The sequence below is a fragment of the Rhinoderma darwinii genome, chromosome 8 (assembly GCF_050947455.1).
Source record: "Rhinoderma darwinii isolate aRhiDar2 chromosome 8, aRhiDar2.hap1, whole genome shotgun sequence".
Lineage (NCBI taxonomy): Eukaryota > Metazoa > Chordata > Amphibia > Anura > Rhinodermatidae > Rhinoderma > Rhinoderma darwinii.
The window spans coordinates 97,115,263-97,138,268 of NC_134694.1; the positions used below are offsets into that span (position 1 = coordinate 97,115,263).

General features: G+C 41.8%; 1 protein-coding gene across 1 annotated transcript in view; it reads right to left on the reverse strand.

Moving 5' to 3' along the window:
* The window catches only part of STK26 (serine/threonine kinase 26), an 86,352-nt gene that overhangs the window by 21,702 nt on the left and 41,644 nt on the right, over window positions 1-23,006 (reverse strand). Inside the window, exons 2-3 of the mRNA XM_075835962.1 lie at window positions 18,610-18,840; window positions 10,383-10,439 (exon numbers count right to left, since the gene is read on the reverse strand). Of these exons, the coding sequence (XP_075692077.1) occupies window positions 10,383-10,439; window positions 18,610-18,840 (288 nt within the window). The remainder of the gene's footprint in view (window positions 1-10,382; window positions 10,440-18,609; window positions 18,841-23,006) is intronic.

A 23,006-nucleotide genomic window follows, 5' to 3' on the forward strand; every position in this document is an offset into this window, starting at 1 on the left:
TCTTATTTTTACACATCTTTTTTTAACTTTTTTTTTACTTTATTACTTTGTCCCACTAGGGGACATGAGGGCAGGAGGCCCTGATCGCTATTCTAATACACTGCACTACATGCGTAGTGCAGTGTATTAGAACTGTCAGCTACTCACTGACAGCAAGCATAGTGGGTCCTGACGTTGTCAGGACCCACTAGGCTTCCGTCTATGGCATAGCCGGACGCCATTGTTTGGTGTCCGGTTGCCATAGTCACCATCGCCGGCCGCTGTCGCGTAGCAGGCCGGCGATGGCAGCTTAACCCCTAAAAAGCCGCGATCTCTATAGAACGCGGCTTTTAAGGGGTTAATCAGCGGGGACACAGCGATCGGTCCCCGCTGTAGGAGCTGTGACAGCTGCTGAACAAGACAGCAGCGTCACAGCTCCTGTATGTGTCGGGAGGACGGCCGAAACGGCCGTTACTCCTGAGACGTACTATTACGGCATGGAGCGCGAACGATACAGCTGCCATGACGTAATAGTACGTCAAGGAGCGGGAAGGGGTTAAGGGTGCAATTTTTTTTTATCTCAGCATTTCAAAGCCATAACTTATTTTTCCATCTACGTAATTGCATGAAAGGTTATTTTTGTCGGGTGAGTTGTACTTTTTAATGGAACCATTTTAAAGTACACAATGTCCACTACAACTTATTTAAATATATGGGGTGGGTAGAAAAAAAATCTTAAACACGGCTATTTTTTAGACTGCTTTTCAACGTGCAATAGAAACATCACTAATCTGCGGGTCAGTAAGATTACAACGATACCAAAATTTATACTGTAATTTAATGTTTTACTACTTTAGCACAATAAAAACTACTCAAAAAAAAAAAATAAAAATGTGTGTCACCGCAATTTAAGACCCATAACGTTTTATTTTTCCGTCGAAGTAGCTGTATGAGGGCTTGTTTTTTTTTTATTACGAGACAACTTGTAGTTTTTACTAGTACCAATTTGGGGTACACATGAAATTTCGAAACCATTTTATGATTTTTGGACGGCATGATCGGAAAAAAAAAAGAAGCACGCCACACGTTCACCGTGCAGGATAAACTACTTTTATCATATGGGTCGTTACTTTCAGGCATTTTGATTTTGGCCCCCAGCGGCCAGAAACCCATGGGAACCACAAATAGTTACAGCATCTAAAGGGTTAAAAGGCTAGAATCAGAAGTAGCCAGTTGCAGCCGATTGCCAGCAGTAGGGTATAGCTAACAGCCACTGCTGATGGTGCGCTCTAGGCTCGTGAGCACGTGCCATCCCTGCGCCGTACATTTGTGATGCCTCACGCTAAGGTCCAGCCATTGGTGGCTTAAATGTACGACGCAGGGTGAAAATGGGTTGAGAGGAGAACTCATGGCAACACTGTTCACATGTCCTATGCATATTGATATCCTAGAGGTCCCTTGCTTGGAAGGCGTTAAAACGGCTCAACTTCTGGTGGGCCCGGCCTGTCCATGTATTACACGGTGGGTAAAGTAATGCAGAAGAGGCCATTAGGAAGGATCTCAGGGTGACCATGCTCATGGGGAAACATCAGGCCACAAACACAGGTGGAAAAATGAATTCAAGCCTCCTTCTAGAGTTCTGAATTTGTGTATGAACGGTGACAAAAGTTATGCGCCACTAAGAAATGTCTGTATAGTTAAGGACAAATTATTCCATGATTAAGAATCGCTCAATTGAAATCAAGCACCTCATGTTTAGTGAAGAACTTCAGATCTCCGAACCCTGTGGCAATACCTTAAGGGTACGAATACACAGCGTAAACACCGCGGATTTTCCGCAAGGGATTAAATGCGGAAAATCTGCAGAGTATTACAGTATCAGCAGTGTAAGTGAGATTTCAACAAATCCCATCGCCACACTGCGGGGAAAATACCGCCAAGAAAAAAAATGCACAAAAATTAACCTGCGCTGCGGTTTCTTCAACTGCATATCAATTAATACTTTTGATTAATAATTTGTCATGTGTTGCAATGATTCCGCCGCAAAAATCGCAAGAAAAAAAATTAAATAAAGTTATGCTTACCCAGACTTCCCTGCTTCTTGACCAGTCTGACCTCCCTGGATAAAGTTGCAGGCCATGTAACCACTGTAGCCAATCACAGGCTACAGCGGTCACATGGCCAGCAATGTCATCCAGAGAGGCCGGCGCGGAAATCAGAGGAGGTAGGGGGGTAAGTATGTGCATTAATATATGCAGCGGAACATCCGTAAAAAAAAACAAACCCGCACCACAGTGCGATTTCAAACGGCATTCCCTGCAGTGTTCAGGGCGTATACGCTGCGCAGCATGACGAAGTGTATACGCCCTGAATATGCTGTGTATGTTCCTACCCTCAAGGCTATGTACACCTTTTGTGAAAAAAATTAAAATAAATTATTAAGTATATGGTCATCTTCTAGCCAAGAAGCTGCAATGGAGCCTGGAAAGATATTTGCATTAGTGACCAGGTGTATAGGTAAAGCTATACTGGCCAGCAACTTTCTCCACTACAGGACGTAGTCAGCATTATAAAATTTCCAACAAAAACAAGAGTCCCACAGTGATGTAAAGGAGTTGTCTTGTGTCAAGCTGTAAAATAACGTTGAGATGTTTCTTGGAAAGCAGGATGACAATCAATATGGTTGCAATAACAGCTTCCACAGATGCTATTCGCGAGCTTTATTCCCAGCTGACCTAGAGTACTTGACGGTAGATCTACCTCATTACTGAATACAGGAGCATGCTTAACCCCTTAATGATGCAGCCTAGTTTGGGCCTTAAGGCTCAGAGCCCATTTTTCAAATCTGACGTGTCTCTATGTGGTAACTCTGGAATGCTTATACCTATCCAAGCGATTCCGAGATTGTTTTCGCGTGACACATTGGACTTTAGGTTAGTAGTAAAAATTTGGTTGATATATTCAGTGTTTATTTGTGAAAAAAGCTAAATTTAGAGAATTTGGGAAAAAATAGCATTTTACTGAATTTAAATGTATCTGCTGGTAAGACAGAGGGTTATACCCCACAAAATCGTTACTAGTTCACATTTCCCATATGTCTAATATATGTTGGCATCATTTTTTGAACATGGTTTTATTTTTCTAGGACGTTACAAGGCTTAGAACATAAGCAGCAATTTCTCATATTTTGGAGAATATTTCAAAAGCCTTTTTTTAGGTACCAGTTCAGAAGTGACTGAGGGGCCTATATATTAGAAACACCCATAAATCACCACATTTTAAAAACTAGACCCCTCAAAGTAATCAAACCAGCATTTAGAACGTTTAACCCTTTAGGAATTTAAAGCAAAGTAGAGGTGAAATTTACACATTTTAGCTGAAAAGATCCTTTTTATTCCATTTTTTTTTTCAGTAAAACAGAAGGTTTTACCAGAGAAACTCAACTCAATATTTATTGCCCAGATTCTGCAGTTTTTAGAAATATCCTACATGTGGCCCTAGTGTGATAATGGACAGAAGCACCGGCCTCAGAAGCAAAAGGAGCACCTGGTGGATTTTGGGGCCTCCTTTTTATTAGATTACCGTATTTTTCAGACTATAAAATGCAGTTTTTAGCCAGAATAAATCCTGCTAAAAAGTCGCTGCGTCTCATAGTCAGCAGTCAAGGGACCCAGCAGCGCCAGGCCCCCTGACTGCTCCTTACTTAACCCCTTCCCAACCCATGATGTGCCGGCACATCATGGAGCGGGGAGGTGATGATGTATGGAGCGGGCTCACGCGCTGAGCCCACTCCACACAGCAGGTGTCCGCTTCTGACACGCTGCTCTAACGGCCAGGAACAGTGATGGCGCGGTTCCTGGCCGTTTAGTTAAATGCCGCGGTTAATAGCGACCGCGGCATTTATAGTGGTTTTTCCATGAAGGACATTTATGACATATCCACAGGATATGTCCTAAACGTCAGATAGATGAGGGTCCCACCTTTGGGACCCGCATCTATCTCTAGAACGGGGCCCCCTAAACCCTACTGTACCTTACTCAGCTCCGCTGTCTACCGGCCACTTCCTGGTTACATGGTCGAGTTAGGGAAACCGCATAACTCACCGAGCTACGCAGTTTTCGTAACTCCCATAGAACCGAATAGTAGTTAGAGACCGCGTGGCATGCTACGCTGCTCCTATAACTGCCATTCACTACTATGGAAGTTACGGAAACAGCGTAGCTGAGCGAGTTACGCTGTTTCCGTAACTCATCCATGTATTGCAGGTATTGTACCAGCAATATAATCATCGCTGGTTCATGTCCCCTAGCAGAACTAAAAAAAATAGAAAAAAAAATAAAATAGTTAGATAAATTAAAATTTTAAAGTAAAAAAAAAAAACATTTACCATTTTTCCCCAAGCACAATGTAAAAATAAAAAAAAATTGGTATCGCTGCGTACGTAAAAGTCCGAAACTATTACAATAAAGCATTATTTGACTCAAGGTGAACGGCGTAAAAAAACCTAATTTAAAACCCCAGAATCGTTGTCTTTTGGTCACCATAGCGCTAAAAAGAATAAAATAAGTGAGAAAAAAAATCTTATGTACCCAAAAAAATGGTGCGAATAAAAACTACAGCTCACACCCCTCAAACGATGGAAAAATATAACTTATGGCTCTCAGAATGTGGTGAAACTGAATTATTATTAAAGTTTTTTTCTTTGTAAAAAGTAAAATAAATCTAAAAAATATTTTTTCCTATTTTCTGTGGTCTAAAACCTGGGTGCGTCAGTCTGAAAAATACAGATATATTTTTAGGCATCATGTCAGGTTTGAAGAGGTCTTGTGGTGCCAAAACAGTGGAAACCCCAAAAATGGCCCCATTGGCAAACAACACCCCTCTAGGAATTTATCGAGGGGTATAGTGAGCATTTAGACCCCACAGGGTTTGTTGCTGCATTTTGTGGAATTATGCGGCGAAATTGAAAATCAAATTGTTCTGATCAAAAGGCACAACTTTTTAAAATTTTTCAAGGAATAAAGGAGAAAAAGCACCCCAGCATTTAAAAAGCAATTTCTCATGATTACGGCAATACCCTATATGTGGTCAAACTGCCGGCTAGACAAAAGGGAGTAGTGCTATTTGGCATGTAGATTTTGCTGCATTGGTTTCTGGGCGCCATGTCGCATTTGCAGCTTCTGAGGCACCAGCAGAGGAGAAACGCCTTAAAAGTGACAACATTTTGGAAACTAGACCCCTTGAGGAATTCATCATAGTTTTCATGGGGTGACTGCAGCTTTTTGATCAGCTTTTACTCCATATTTTTTTTAAGCGGCGTGGTGACAAAAAAAAAAAAAAAAACATAGTAGAATTGCTGTTTTTTATTTATTCGTTTGTGGGTTTTGTTTTTTTTTTTTTTACAGCGTTCACAATAAATTACACTTTTTCAGCATGGCGATAACGTAGGTTGTTTTATTTAGGTCATATGGCGCTTGCGCAATAAAATACTTTTTTTTTTTTTTTTTTTAAATCATTTACTTTTTGTGTTGCCATATTCTAAGAGTCATAACTTTTTTTATTTTTCCATCAAGAAAGCCGTGTGAGAGCTTGGTTTTTTGCATAATGAACTGTCGTTTCGATCAGTACCATTTTTTGGTACACGCGACATTTGATCTCTTTTTGTTCCATTTTTTGGGAGGTGAAGTGACCAAAAAAAATAAATCTTAATACTGGTATGGTTTATTATCATTTTCTTATACGGTGTTAACCGCACGGCATAAACAAAATACTTTAGTTCAGGCCATTACGGACGCAGCGATACTAATTATGTATAGTTTATTTTTTTTTATTTATATTTTTAATAATAAAAGGACTGCTAAGGGGAAAGGGGGGGGGGGATTTTAATTTATTACTTTAAAACTTTTTTTTTTTTAGTCCCACTAGGGGACTTGAAGACAGGAGGCCCTGATCGCTATTCTAATACACTGCACTACATGTGTAGCGCAGTGTATTAGAGCTGTCAGCTACTCATTGACAGCAAGCATAGTGGGTCCTGACTTTGTCAAGACCTACTAGGGTTCCGCAGATGGCATAGCCACCATCGGCGCCCGCGATCATGTCACAGGACATCAACGGTGCTTTAACTCCTAAGAAGCAGCGATCGCTATTGAATGCGGCTTCTAAATGGTTAAAAATAGTCGGGGACAATGCGATCGGTCCCTGGGAAAAGATTGGTGACAACTACTGTATGAGGCAGCAGTTGTCACAGCTCATAAAAGTGCCTGGAGGGGGGGCAGCAGGGCTGTTATTCCCATGACCTACTATTAGGTCACGGAGCGCGAACGTTGTACTTCGTGTGACCTAATAGTTCCTGGAGCAGGAAGGGGTCAAAGGGAACCGGTCCCCTCTCCTACACTCCTCCGCCCATAAACAATGATCTGCAAATATTTTGCGCCTTTTAGGTTAATCCAGCAGTCTTGTTCATTCCTCTTCTGCTCGCCCACCTCTGAAAACCAGCCAGCCCTAAATGCCAAAATCTCTTCTGAGACAGCGCGCATGCACTCATCATGTGTGGTCCCGACACTTCCCTGCTTCGTCCGGGCTTCAAATCTAGTTACTGTGCATGTGCCGCTATGGTGTCCCGTTGTACGCACGCAAGCGTGGGATTTCGTGTGTGCTGTGGTGAGAAAAGTAGTGACCAATCAAAAGTATGGAGTCGAGGTTAACTCGGAAAGGCTTGATTGAGGAATGAAGATAGGACTTATGCTCATTAGCATACGGCACAGGAACACTAAAAAAACTGAATACTAAAATGTACAGAGCCGACTTAGAAGATAATTATAAGTTACATCAAAATGATTTTTCCCCCACTAACACCAGGTATTGCTGGTTTAATAGGAAATGCTGGTGAACGGTTCCCTTTAAAGGAGTTTTCCTGGACTTTGATATTGTTGACTTATCGTTATCTTTAATATCAGATTAATGGGACCCAGACTTCCTGCACCACCACTGATTAGCTGACTGAAGGGCTAGTGGCACTCCGGTGAGCGCTGCGGCCTCTTCATTGCTTACCAGGCACAGGTCTGTACATGCGGTAGTGGCTATCCCTGATACTGCAGCTCAGTCCCATCAAAGAGAACCTGACAGCCGTTTTGAGCCCTCAGAACGGCTGACAGCGCTATATACATTGTGTGGAGTGCAGCGTAACAATACCGGTGTTATCAGTCATGCAAGTTGCATGGGAGACATCCACGTTTTCATGTCCCTGGCGCTGCGATGGCAAATGCTACAGAGGAGGCCTCTTCATGTTCAGTGCTCCAAGGTCTCTGCACCGATTGCAGCTATCCCTCGGCTCTATCATCCAATCAGGAGACCGCTAGAGCCGTCACTTAGAGAAGAGTGGCACTTCAGATCACAGCGCTGTGGACATCAAAATGTAGATTTCTCAGTCATGCGACTTGCTGAGGGCTCAAGGACACTCACCCTCCGTTGGGCTAATGTAACTCTATGGACACGTTTACCACGTATTTCAGCTTTCTCGGCGCACACACGCACAAATGTGACGTAAACAGGGTCTTCGTACACCCATGCAGGGACACGTGTAGAGGTAGAAAGTGTAGATGTTGTAGTTATGCCCAGGCCCATGTATGGATGGCTTACAATTTCATCTTGTAGAAAAGCTGAGAAAAACCATTACACTAACTACAGAATGTGTCAGACTACACATTGTTAGCAGCCTGTAACCATGGAAACACATAGGTCTGCATAGGAGCAGGTTACACAACAGTAGGATGCTAAAAGTATTTGCAAATTTTCTTTATTTTAGATGCATTAAAGAAATTAATATTAAAATTTACGCATTGATGGCATACAACAAGGATATGCCCTCAGTGTGTAAAAGCTGTGGGTCCAAAGGCTGGGCTGCACCTTATTGTTTTAACAGTGCCACTCTCATCCACGCAGTGTGTTTGGGGCTGAGCTGCAATGCCATTCACATGAATTAGGTTGAGCAGGAATACCAGAAAAAGTGAACAGGTGACAGGAATGTTATGTATGGTAAAATCCAAATGGCCTATGACCTTTGGTGGGGTTTTGGTAAAGCCCCTTGAGTTTTCTGGCGTATATACATAAAAAACAAATATGCCATTCAGCGTAACCCAAAGATATCCTAATAAGATTACGATTTACGAGTTTGAGATATAGTATACAAGTTTCTTTTTCCTCCCACCCTTGGTATTCCTCACCAAAAAGGTGGGTAGCAGTAGAACGTATAGTATACAATTACTGTCTTGAAACGTTATATTACAACCGTATAGCACATCTAGTGCTCAGTTAAATGAGCTTTATATTTGTATACATATTTGCTATACCTGGAAAAAGTCTTTCAAGCTACGAGAAGTGAGTATATTGCATGCTACCAGAGGGGCTGCAGAGGAAAAGCGTGACCATTTGTTTCATTATTTATGCAGTACCTGCAGTTCCAGGCTGCTCAGTACACCAGCGAATCACACTAAAGTTATCAGTAAGATCAGTTTTGTATTTTTTTTTTCTAATGTAAATCTACTACCTACAGTGAGATTTAAACTGGCTTTCCATTATCTAGAAAGTCTGATAACCCTGCACTTGTTTCCGGCATAAAGCTGCAGTATACATTGTGGCATTACAGAAGACCGAGCAGAAAGGGGGCCGTGTGATAACATGAATATCATTGGTTTCAAGCCATGCATTGCATCCCGAGCGCTACTACTATAAAGTGTAAGTTCTCCTAAACTCCGGTGATTTACCGAATAAGAGACAGACCGCTGAAAACAAGGTGTCTTACTTCTTTATGCTGCCTAAGGACACAACACAAATATATGACCGATCAAACTTTTACTTTTTTTTTTTTTTAAAGTGGGTCAGAGCCATCAGGATCGTTTTCAGGGTCCAGGAATAAATGGCAGGTTTTGGGATCATCCACGACCGCATCCAATCTTGCCGTTGAGGAAGCATGTAACTTGCAGCAACATTTTACTACACTGGCATCACAAATCATATGTGGTTGTTGAGCCACACACATCACATGTGCTACATACTACATGCTTTAACAGCAGACGTTGAACACACACACATATATATACATACACATATACACGCACTGATTTTATAAATCACATTTAGTATAAACTGCTTTCCTGATACTATAACAATGTGGCAGCAATCCACATGTACTATATACAGACTGCACAATAGTATTCAGACCGCAGCTATAATATACTTTATACAGACTACTGCCATGCTAAAATATACCCGGTTATGCAGTGTATAATTATAATGGAGTAGTATTAGGGCTTAGATGAGGGTAAAACTCACGTAGAGCACACAGACCCATTGATTTCATTGGGGCCAATCCCACATGCAGGAGTTTGCCTGCAGCGAGAGTCCGTTGCGTCAAACTCACTGCATGTCCTATTTTGGCGTGTTTTCAGGCACCTACGCGCCCACTGAAGTCAATGGGTGCGTGAAAATCACGCACAGCACACGGATTCACATCGGTGTGCTGTGCGTGATTTGCCTATCAATTCCATAGAAAAACAAAGCGCTTTGCGCAGAGCACAGTTGCAATAACGCAATGCATACGGACCAGAACAACGCACATTTACGCGCATATATTTGTCCCGCTCGTGTGAATGTCGCCTTAGAGTAGTAGCCTGGTGCACGGAGCGCATGTACTTAAATTAGCAATATTATCTCCATACCATAGACCCACAGCCTTGAATACTGAAGCATAAATACGCACTCTCCTAACTATGGACTGTATATCTTATGGGGGAGCTAACCGCAATTTTTTTCTTACAGGCAGAATAAGTTTGAGGCAGATTGATTATTGCCAGCGGGTTTTTTTTATCATTTTGTTTTGCACGCGGCCGTTGAATCTAATGCAAAAATCAAGGGCAAAGAAACACTCCAAACAATTGCCCCAGGTTTTGTCTGCCTCCCATTGATTTCAATGGGAGGTCAGTGGCGGAAGCTATTTGAAGAAAGCACATGCTGCCAGAATTGGGAACGGAAAATACGCAGCAGAATACCGTAGTAGCAAAGTGGGTGAGGTTATACAAACCTCATCCACACGCTGCGTAAAAATTCTGTCCAGAAATTAACCTGTGGTGTGTATTTTTCATACCGCAGCACGTCAATTCCTGATGCGGAAAGTGGACTGAATTGCTGCTTTTTCAGAGTTATCACCATTCCCCAGCATTGAGAAAAACGCAGCAAAATACGCACCATTTTCTAAAGTAAAAAAAAAACACGCAGGAAATTGATAATTTTTCTGCAGCGGAATGTCTGCTAGTTTCAACGGAATTGCTGCAGAAATTTTCTTCTGCAATTCTGCTAGGTGTGAGCAAGCCCTAACAAAGTTGACCTAACTTCCGGTCACTCACCAAGTCTAACGCTGAGCCTCCTCCCAGGTACTCCATAATAATCCATAGTTTTGTGCCCTGGAAAAAAAAATAAAAAATATAATAAATAAGTGTATATCATTCAACAGCTTCTGTACAGTCAGCAGACACCTTATTACCTGCCAGCACCATACATTTATGTAATTGTATGACTTTATGGCAATGCAGGAGTTGTAACCCATTTCTCAGGACACATTCAAAAGGTTAACTATTGCCCTATCATATGAATAAAACAAATAGCACCTCAGCCATTATTAGAATTATTAATAGCTGGAACGGGGCAGGTAATCAGATTAAAATCCAAGCACCCAAAAAATAAAAATACAGGTTTTTACCGCGCAAATGGTTCTCCACTGCAGTCCAAGAAGGTCTGCAGATGATAATCCTTCCTCCAGCATGTTAACCCGTTAGTGACCGGCCCATCGTGTTTTTACATCGGTCACTAACGGGCCTTATTCCGATGCCATAGACTTTTTACGTCGCAGCATCGGAATAAGTAAACAGAGCAGGGAGCTGTCAAATCTCCCTGCTCTCAGCTGCCAGAGGTAGCTGAGGGCTGGGGGCGTCCCTGCTCTGCCGGGTGAGATTGATATCAGTATCGATCTCACCCGTTTAACCCCTCAGATGCGGTGCTCAATAGCAAGCAGCACATCTGAGCGGTCATCTCACTGACACCCGGCGATAAAATCGCCAAGTGTCAGTGTCTCCGATGGCAGCCGGGGGCCTAATAAAGGCCCCCAGGTCTGCCTGTAATGAAAGCCTGCCCGTTTTAAACGGACAGGCAGTAATATACTGCAATACAGAAGTATTGCAGTGTATTATAATAGCGATCGCAGAATCGCATATTAAAGTCCCCTAGTGGGACTAGTAAAAAAGTAAAAAAAAAAAAAGTTTAATAAAGTTAATAAAAAAAATAATAGGAAAAAAAATGAAAAAACCCACTTTTTCCCCTTACAAACTGCTTTACTATTAAAAAAACAAAATAAAAGTAAAAAAGTTACACATATTTGGTATCGCCGCGTCCGTAACGACCCCAACTATAAAGCTATTACATTACTTAACCCGCACGGTGAACGCCGTAAAAAATCAAATTAAAAAACGACGGAAAAATTGCTGTTTTCTGTGAATCCTGACTTTAAAAAAATGTGATTAAAAAGTGATCAAAAAGTCGCATCTACTCCAAAATGGTATCAATAAAAACTGCAAGTCTTCCCGCCAAAAAAAAGCCCTCATACAACCGCATCGGCGACAATAAAAACGTTACGGCTCTTCAAATATGGAGACACAAAAACAAATAATTTTGAAAAAAAAGTGTTTTTACTATGTAAAAGTAGTAAAACATACAAAAACTATACAAATTTGGTATCGTTGCAATCGTAACAACCCGCTAAATAAAGTTAGTGTTATTTATACCACACGGTAAACGGCGTAGATTTAGAACGCAAAAAGTGGCGAAATTCAGATTTTTTTCTATTCCCCCCCCCAAAAAAGTTAATCAATAAATATGTACCTCAAAATGGTGCTATTAAAAAATACAACTCGTCCCGCAAAAAACAAGACCTTATACCGCTATGTCGACGCAAAAATAAAAACGTTATAGCTCTTGGAAAGCGACGATTGAAAAACGTAAAAAATAGCTTCGTCATTAAGGTCTAAAATAAACTGGTCATTAAGGGGTTAAGGCCACTGCTACACAGACTTTTTGCAGTACCACTGATTAATTCTTGAGCGACAGATGAAGTCCACAAGATTGCATGCAACTCATTACATCGCATGAGCAGCGCTGGAGTGATGAGGGAGCCGGAGAAGGGGCGGTAAGGCAAGTATAATTTCTTTTTTCATTTTTAAATGTCCAAGGGGGGGGGGGGGGACTAATAGGGGAGCGGTAAGGCAGAGCCGTAGATTTCTACTATAATTAAAATCAGTTTCTGACGTAAATGACAATAAATTTGTCAGGTTTTGGTGACTATGCACCTATGGTGCACGCCTAGTGTCTCCCGGCAGAAGCTGGAATATCAGAACTGCGGATGGGGCAGGACACATGACGTTCCGCAAGAAGGTTTGTATTGCTATCAACCTTTTCCTACCTCGGAAGTATAAAATATATTTAAAAAAAAGTGTACAGCTAATCCTGCAGTGCTGTACTACATCCCATTTTTAAAAGGCGAGTAAGGGACTGTTCACACCAGCGTTGGCTTTCCGTTCAGGGGTTCCGTCAGAGGTTTCCCTCGTGGAACCCCGCAACGGAAAGTCAAACGGAAACCACAGCTTCCGTTTGCATCACCATTGATATCAATGGTGATGGAAACATTGCTAATGGTTTCCGTTTGTCACCTTTCCGGCAGGTTTCCGTTTTTTCGATGTAATCAATAGCGCCGTCGACGGCGCTATTGATTCCGTAAACCCCTCAAAGGAAAGCGAACGCTGATGGGAACAGGCCCTAAGCCTGATTTACACGAGCGTGTGTGTTTTGCGCACACAAAAAAATGCGCCATTTTGCGTGCGCAAAAGGCACATAACAGCTCCGTGTGTCATCAGCGTATGATGCGCGGCTGCGAGATGTTCGCGCAGCCGCCATCATTATGACACTCCATTTGGATATTTGTAAACAGAAAAGCACGTGGTGCTTTTCTATTTACATTCAGAGTTTGACAGCTGTTGCGCAAGTCACGCAGTTCGCATGACTTCAATGGGTGCGTGATGCGCGAACAGCGCACAAAGATAGGACATGTCGCGAGTTGTTTTTTTTTCAGCGGACTCACGCTGAGCAAAACTCACGGACTGTCTGCATGCCCCCATAGACTAACATAGGTGCGTACGACACGCGTCAAAAGCACGCGCGTCGCACGCACAGATATCACGCTCGTGTTAACGAGGACTTCGTCTGATGTTACAAGGTTTTTCCTGGGAAAAATCGCCACTTAAAAGAACTTGCAACATTTCTCATCTGACAAAAATCTGGTTAAATTCACTCAAGAAATGGACAGTTTGGGAATATAAATTCATGACAACCGAAATGTGACAAAAGTCATCCAGAAAAATGTAGGTGTGGAAGGATTATATTTATGACCAATGAACTGTATTTTGAGGTATAATCCATGTCCAAAATGTGACTGGCATAATACTTGTGTGCACGACGTCCCCATGTTTAAATGCATAAAGTACATAACACGGTGGAGATATATATTATAGTAATCTATATGTGCACATGCCATCAATATATATGGACCAGATGTATAAAGCCTGCCCTTGCTGCTATACCCCCAGGCACCCGAAATAAGAGAAAATGTTGTGAAGTTATGTGCTCTATTAGTTTAGATTTATTAACAATAGTACCGCTTTAAACGTGAAATATAGAAAATAGACAGGTTGGGAAATCAAATGTTTTAATGGTCTACAATAGGGACTCTGCAGGGCCTCTATCTTGTGTGGATACCTGCTCTAATGTAACATGGATGTGTATCGTACATTGTTACCACCATGTGTACTAAAGATACACACCAGGATCTGTAGGAAGCATATCATCTTTTAAACACTCAAATTGCTGAAAGAGCACCCAAATAATATAGGTGTAGGTGTCCGTGAGCTTGGACCCCCACCAATTCCCACAACAAAGGCTCTGAAGGCCACTTTAACCACTCTGACAGATATATCAAGAAGTGCTGGAAATTTAGCACCAGTGCATTCAGTGTCAAGGCCACTTTGATTTGGGAATTGGTGAAAACTGCCGATCACGGACAACCCCAAAAAGGATCTGGTTGATGGCGAGTGATTTAGATCTAGTTGCATAGTGTTTCTTAACAAGCTTGTAGAGATTTTTCCCACAGTTTATCATCATATGCATTCAAGGAAGCCCCAAATGGCGTTCAATGACGGCATCCTTATTTTGTGCATCCCATTTACTTAGATTAAGTGAGGATTCTTCATTTCCTGATTGTTCTTACATTTTGTAGCCAACAAGTGTAGCTGTGGACACCAATCATTGTTTCGAAGGAACTCTACTCACCCAAGATAAATGTATTTCCGACAGAGGGGTGCTACCATTTAAGAAGTCTAAACAGTAGTCACCACGAGCCTGCTTGTCTTAAAACACGCACCATTACAAATTATAGGGATGTTGGCTGATAACCGCGATTTCTTAACAAACCCTAAAGGTCACCACAAACCAGAACACAAACTTAGTCTGCAGTTTCCATTTTATTTACACATACTGAACAAAGCTAATGTAACAGAATAAAGCATAAAATCATGTTATGTTAACACACACACACACACTAGGACTTGTATTCCGCATTATTTAGCCGTTTTCTCCTATGCAGGCTCTAGCTGTAATTCTCAGTTGTCTCTGATCTAGTTTGTGAAGACTAACTGCTATCATGTCTTCCTATACAGTGCACACATAGATGAGAGCAGAATTCTCCTCTTCTATCACATATATAGATAGAAACAGCAGCAGCATGGAGGACCTTATAGAGCAGTACTGAACAGTGTAGCTGAGAATCCAGCAATGGGGTGACAGCAATCTTACCAGGAAGCAGCATGTCTTTGTGGGAGTCTCTTATTCTGCTCCTGCTGCCCCCCTCCCTAGATTTGTATGGGCAGCGTGTGTCTCCTCTCTGCTCCCCCCTCCATAGATTTCTATTGGCAGGCAGTGAAGAGACACACCACCTTTTACAGTCTGTCTGCAACAGGGGGTGGACAGGAGTTTACAAGGCGAGACACCTAGCGGCAGTAATTTCACAAAGAATTAGCATGGAAAGAGACTACATTTTAACAGTAACTAAATTACAAAGCTGATCTATATCAGGTATACTATTAGATTAGCATTGGCTGTTTGAAAAGTTAGTGTCCATTTAACCTAAGATTTACAATCCAGTTTAGTAAAGTGTCTACAGAGGTCACTTATCCAAAGGGAATAAATTAATTGCATTCCCCAAAGAATCTTTTGGTATCGTCCAAGCTTTCCACGCATCAAAATAATGCGACCCTAAAAAGACACACAAAACTTTTGATTTTAAAAACAACCTGTTAGTGAAGATCAGTGAAAGGCTGACTGTCAAAAGGGATTAGGAGGTCTTCCCACAGAAAGATAGGTTTCCAAAATAAATAAAAAATTATATTGATTACCTAAGGGTTAACTTTTTTTGTTACTCAAAAGGAGGTTTTAGAAGTAGGTCTTGGTAATAAAGAATTCCAAAATGTTACCTGTAGCCAATTAAAGCCACATATTGGTAAACTACTGTATACCCATTATATTAGGAGCAATTAGGGCAATAAAGTAGAGGAGAATTCCATGCGGCAGGCAACATTAACAGCACTTGTATTCTTTAAATGGGAAAGTTCAGAGAGGCTTTAAATGGTGAGTAACTTTTCAACAACCTTTGCATAAACCAATAGTACAAGTGAATATAAGAAACCTTGCAATATACAGTAACTTAGAAAAAAAATGCCTCCTACACTTATCAGTCTTTATTCCTCCCTCCTAACTATTCCACTCACTTTGAATTCACTACTTAAATCGGTCTCCTCAAGAAAAGATTGAGGGATCAGGTTACATCTGCCCATAGAAGTGTACGGAAAAGGATGAGGAGGGGAAAGCAGAAGCAGAGGGAGGAAGAGACACAGATGCTGCAGTAGCTTCTAGTAAGTGTTTTATCTCACCGAAGTGCTGGATTATTAAAGGGGTTGTCTGAGATAAAATGACTGTGTTAATGCTTGTAATTTAGAAATGTAAACACATTTGTAATAAACTTACATTTTCCAACGTGGCCGTTTCCAGATCCTGCCGTGGGGTATTTGGTTTCAACTGTGTTTTTATTGAACATTTTTCAAAAATATACATATAACTTAGAGCAGCATGAAGGGCCATGCAATTCACATAGTAAGACAGTAACTTTCAATAGACAGACAAAACATCTGGGAAAAAACACAGGGGTTTAAGGGGGTGAGGGGGGGGGGGATAGTCGGAGCTCCACCTACCACCTAATCTTGAGTTCCCTGTATCCAATACTTGTCCCACGGGTCCCACACCACTTTGAACCTGTCCAGTTCATTGTCAATAGAGGCCGTCATATGCTCCATTGTACGTATTTCCCTAATTCTAGTTACTAAGTCGATGTGGGAGGGAGGGGTTGTCTGTCTCCATTTCCACGCTATCAACGTCTTAGCGGCTGTGAGAAAGTGTCGAAAGAGTCGAGCTGGTGATTTCCCCAAAGACCTAGGGGGAACATTTAGGAGGTAATGAAGAGGGTCTAAGGGAATATCCTGCTGCAACACCGCCAATGCCAAGTTCTTAACTTCCAACCAATACTGTTGTACCAGTGAACAGCTCCAGAAAATATGGAACAGATCACCTCTCTGACCTCTACATCGCCAGCAATCCGACGGAATACCCGGATTGAAGCTATGCAAAAAGGCAGGGGTATGGTACCAAAACATAAGGATTTTATATTGGTTTTCCTTATATGCAGTGCAGATGGAGGTTTTAGCTGCTTGCGACCAAATAATCTGCCACAATGAGAGCGGGATGGATTTATTCAGTACCGTGGGGTATTTGGACGGGTGACGTCACTTTTTGGCCACTGTGCTGATTTTCAATTCTTTTCCGGGTATAAGACATGTCTGCCGTGTATGGGCTGTTCTGCTGCACAGCCCGAAACGCGCATGCGCGGTCCTTGCTGCTCTTGAGATAACAGTAGGGACCGCGCATGCGCGTTAGAACAGAACAGCCGATACAGGGCACGTCCCAAGTGATGTCGTATACCTGGAAAAGGATTGAAGCTCAACACAGCGACCAGAGAGTGAGGTTACCCGTCAAGTACCACACGACAGGATATGGAAGCGGGGCCACTTTGGAAAATGTAAGTATATTACAAATGTGTTTACATTTATAAATTACAAGAATTAACAGTCATTTTATCTCAGACAACCCCTTTAACTATACTGCTCATTACTTTGTATAACGTCACCCCTACTGCTGATTCTATATATCTGTAAGAGATAGGCGAGAAGGAGGAGTTCTCTATGTGTGTGTGGTGCATAGGAGACTCACTATCAGACTCCGTATCACTCCACCCGGTAGCTTAGAGAAAACTGAGAATAAGGCCAGATTCACACGAACGTAGGAAAACTGACGTGAAAAACTGGTTTTCCCCGTCCGAGGTGCATCCGTGCGGGTTCCGATTTCACGGATCCCCCATAGACTTGAGTATGGAGAGATCCATGAAAACTAAACAAGATAGAATATGTCCTATTTCTCAACAGACCCGTCACCAGGTCTGTTGATACAGCCGTGTGAACGGTCCCATTGAAATACATATTCTAATTCAGACAGAGACCTAAATAATGCAGAATATAATACTTATAATGGTCAGAAATAGTGTTATTCCTCATGTACACAGTTTATTCTGAAAAGTCACCTGAAAGGTTAAGTACACTTTAACAATGTTCATCACCACATTATAAATAGTGCCCTGCTCCCTCAATTAAAGAATAAAAAAATAAATAAAATATTTTTCCACCCTGGTGGCCCTGCTTTGTTTTATTGCACCATCTTGTAATTAGAGCAATTCAAGTAACAGATATCGAACAAAGAACGGTTAATACAATTACAACTCATTCAGATGACAGACCTTTGCATATATCATAATCAATGTCGGATTGATAGGGGCCCAATCTCTGGGACCCAATGAGCTCTAGAACAAGGGGGACAGATAAGGTGCAGCAGCCTTCTTGTGGTGCAATACCAGTTATAGCACTTAGTTGGCGATGGTCAAAGAAGTTAAAGCGCCTGAAGCGCCTTAGTTCTAGGTACCAGTGTTGGTCCAAGCCCCTACCAATGAGAGATTGATGCTATACCCTAGTAATAAACCTTTTATTAAATACTCCTTTAACTAATACATTAGTGGCTAAAACAAACAGATGATGGCGGTAATGTAACAGTGTGCAAGTATTCACGTGTTTGTAGAGCACAGGAGACCAGTTAACCCAAGTCCCCGCTTTCAGTTTTGGGATAGTGGGCCTCAAATACTAAATGGTACCAGATGAAAAGTTTGTTGCATTACACAATCGAAGATAAACCGTACCACTTGTGCTCTACAAATCGAAAAATACCACCACAGCAGCGCCTCTCTTCATACCGTCTCACTGGTCGATCATATACAAATCAACTTCTTACTTAAAAAGTTAGAAAAAGAGAAAGCCAAGATACCTTCAAATAAGATCCATAGTACTTTGTCACATAGGGACTGTCACACTGGCTGAGAACTGTTATTTCTTGCTGTATATCTTCTATTTCATCCTCTGCTTCTTCCAGGTCAATGATTTTAATAGCAACCACATGCTGAGTCCGGTTATCAATGCCTTTAAAAACTTCTCCAAAGGATCCCTTCCCGATGCGCTCAAGTTTTGTGAATAATTCTTCTGGATCAGCCCGGTGGTTCTAAGAAAGGAAGGGAGAAAAAAAAAAACAGTTTAACATCTTCAAATTAGAAGTAATCATTTGCTCAATGTAGATGAGACATGTGTTACCAGTAGAACGTGGCAGTGTAGCACATGTATTGCAATATGAGACAGTCTCCACTTAAAGGGAACCGGTCACCAGCATTTCACCTATTAAGGCCCCATGCACACGACCGTAAAAAACCTCAGTTTTTGCGGACCGCAATTGCAGTCCGCAAAAATGAACCTATTCACTTTCATTGAACGCGGACACTTTTCCGTAGCGCTACGGATGGGTGTCCGTGCCGTAGAACTGTTCAGAAAATTATGGAACATGTCCGTTCTTTTGCATTTTGCGGGCCATGCTCCCATACTTTGTATGGGAGCACGGCCCAAAAATGCGGGTGGCAGTCGGCGGCCGGCCGTGTGCATGGGGCCTAAACCAGCAATACCTGGTGTTAGTGGGTGAAAAATCATTTTGATGTAACCTATAATTATATTCTAAGTGGGCTCTGTACCTTTAGTATCCCGGTTTTTAGTTTTCCCGTGCTGTATGCTAATAAGAATAAAGTGCCAGATCTTCATTCCTATTCACAACGCCCAGCTAGTAAAACAAGTAAACACGCCCAGATGTTACAAACACAAGACACGCCCAGATGTTACAAACACAAGACACGCCCAGATGTCCATTAGAAAGGCTCATTTGCATAAATATAAAAATGGTCATAACTTGGCCAAAAATGATCGTTTAAAAAAAAACAAAAAACAAAAAAAAAAACTTTACTGTTATCTACATTGCCGCGCCGATCACATGCAATAGGAGATAGGGATTTGATAATCTGGTGACAGCCTCTTTAAATGGGTATGCTCATCCACATGCATACCAGGCATTTATGGCATATCCTCTGGATAGGAATACCCATTTTATGCTGCATTTTTTTTTTTTTATAAACTTATCAGATATAATTTGCAAAGATAAATTGACACATTTTTAGCTCTAACAGAAACGACACTCAAACCACAACAACAAGGGCTCGTCCACACGTAGCGGAATTGCTGCGTATTTTACGTCCGGAATTGGATGGAGCAGAATACAGTAGCAGCAAAGTGGGAGAAAATGAACAAATCTCATCCACATGCTGAGTAAATATTCCGACCAGAAATTGACCTGCGGTGAATATTTTTCATTCTGCGGCATGTCAATTGCCCCTACGGAAAGTGGACTGAATTGCGGCGTTTTTTTTTTAGAGGAGACGTCGCCGTCTCCCAGCATTGAGAAAAACAGCAAAATACGCACCATTTTCTGCAGTTAAAAACTATTTTGCCGCAGTGGAAAATCTGTTACGGTCAACGGAATTGCTGCAGAAATTTTCTGCAGCAATTCCGTTACGTTTCTTGATAGGTCTTGTGGCTTGTCCACACGTATAAGCCCAGAAATTTGGACCTTTCTAGGTTAAAACGGTTCCAGAATAAGGATGAAAAAAAAAAAATGCTTGGCAGACGACTCCCATTGTCTTCAATGGAAAACCACCCCGTTATACGGAGCAGAGTATTCCACCACTAAAACCGCATCAGGTAGCCACAGGCAGATTAGCCCCATTGAATAGGGATAATCTGCATGCAGAAATGAGGCAGTTTGTACAGCAAAACCACAGCAGAAATCAGACATGGGATCACAGCCTGTGGGATGGTACTTGGTATTTAATATTAATACGATGGCTAACATTTTTCAAAGCTAATATTTCAGAATAATACCTAGGCGTCTAGATAAAACTAACACATTTAACCCTTACAGTCTGACAGTTTCCCTGCATCCAGCAGCTACAGGTTTTATGTGATACGTAATTTTGAAACGGTGGATGGACTATCAAGACAAGAACTCCAGACATCGCTGCCAAAAACACTGTTTAATTCTATTAAAAAAAAAAAAAAGAAGAACACATTAAAAACTGGCGAGCAAGCATGTCAAATATTAAGCATTTATGTCTGGCTCAATGAGCGGTAAAAAGAAAAAAAAAAGCCTGCATTCCATACGTAAATCGACAAATCCCATAATCCTTAGCAACCCATCTAAAAGTGACTAGATACAAAAAGCCCGGAAACGGACTATTTTTTCATTATCTGTCAGAATGCAAAAATGAAAAAATAAATAAAAGAAAGATGCCACATCGAGACAGAAAAAGTTGTCAAGTGCAAGGAGGCCGGCGATTTAGTGCCATGGAGATTGCTACAAAAGCGCTGGCACATACGGAGCTGCTGCCCCCACTGTCAGACGCCGAGACAAAACCATTTTAGACTAGAAAAGCTGCAGTAGGTCAAGAGAGGTCAAAAGTAAAGTCGCTCGCATGGAAGCGCATTCAGCAGCTAATGACTGCCTTTTAAAAGGCTCAGAAAAATGTTTAGTGAAATGTAAAAAAATAAAAAAAAAAGAAGAAAGAATTTAGAGAACATATGTGTCCCTTTCTTTAACGCAATGGAAATTTCCCCATCAGCAGTTTTTGTGCAAATTCTGCAAAGCAGTTCTACCCACAATACAAGAAAAATCACTAGTAAATATAAATCGTTGACTCAATGGTTTGCTAGCTCCTGCCGATTTCGTAGCCGATAACCAATATTGCCACAATTATTGCCACCCAGATATACAAGAATGACAAATTTGCCTGGTTCTTGTTAAACGCAGTTTTGCCTTTTGGTCGGCGTGCTAATTCCAGAAGCTGTTTTGGTAGCCAAGAGTTTTTCCAGGAATTGATTTGTTTACACCAGTCATTGGAATAGCGGTGTGAAACGAAATATGGCGGCCATCACAGTCGTCACTCAGGCTTCCCAAACTGAAATGGCAAGTTTGCCTAGTTTCACAGATTCCGGATTAAGGGGTGTCACTCCATCAAACAGGAAGCAGTGTTGTAATGGTAGTCAATTTGGTTAAATTGCTCAATTTGACACAAAGTCAATTAAAGGACATGAAAATGTTCTGTAATTATTTCCTTTGCCTGCATTATTCATGTACTATTTATATGCCCCATTAGGGGCAACTCACTATTGCAACTATTTTACCCTAACATGATACATTCTCTATTAAACACAGTAGAGGGCTACTACAAAAAGTCTTGCCTTCCTGAAGGATCTGGCGGGTCCATACATTACACAAACATCACATTTTAATGACAATCGTCTGCCCAATTCCTTCTCCAAGAGAGAATCACAGAAGGCATCTTAATGGTGGGCCAACTGCAAATTAATCCACAAGTTAGTATAACTCGGAGAATCGATTCACTGATCTCTAAAAGCAGCGTGCAAATGTTAGACTGTGGGCTACACGTGAAGGCGCACAGATGGCCTGAACAGAATAAGGACGGTTTGGGCCCTGTGTCATTGCAAAGATGGCAGCAATCACCCGATAAACGAGTGTTTGCTAGTTAATGCGACCAATAAAAAGGTCACTAGTTGGCAGCACATCTCCATCTGTAAACCGGGAGATGTGCTGCCGACATGATGGAATTGTTTGAGGACGAACCATTGTAGTAACTATCGTTTCAACCGATCATAGCTCCTTGTGAATGGAGCAAACGAATGCCGATTAACTAGCTATCTCCATCAGCTCTTCTTTTCACAGCCCATATTGCGTGGCGTAAAATTCAATTTAGCACCTTTATTAAAGGAGCGGTTATCCGCCCGGTGTGTCGTGTCCATGGCGGTGCAAAACAAGGACAGGATTTTACTTTGAGAGTCCTGTACCAGGTTCTTCTGAACACAACCAACCAGTGACCATCACTATTCAGTTTACACCTGATTTTGCGCAGGTTGACCCCCTTCCCACACATGTATGGTGCTAGCGGGAGGTACTCCCTGCATATTGCTGTACGTGAACATGTGCGGTCCCTGCCATTAGCAGCGGGTGTCAGCTGCAACACCCTGCTACAATGTCCAGGGTCGGAGAGAACTCCTTTGCTGCCTCTAAACCCATCAGCAACATCATAGGCCCACAAAGGACCCCAGATCTGCCATGTATGCGAGCTCTTTCTGAGCTTGGTGGTTTAAGTGGCTTGTGAACTAAGTGGAGTTCTAAAACCGGATTGTGTTGCTGTACTTCTGTATTGTGTTGCTGTATTTCTGTGTTTGTGAATCTGTTTTGATTGCTAGCAAATAGAAGATAGCAAAAACTCACAC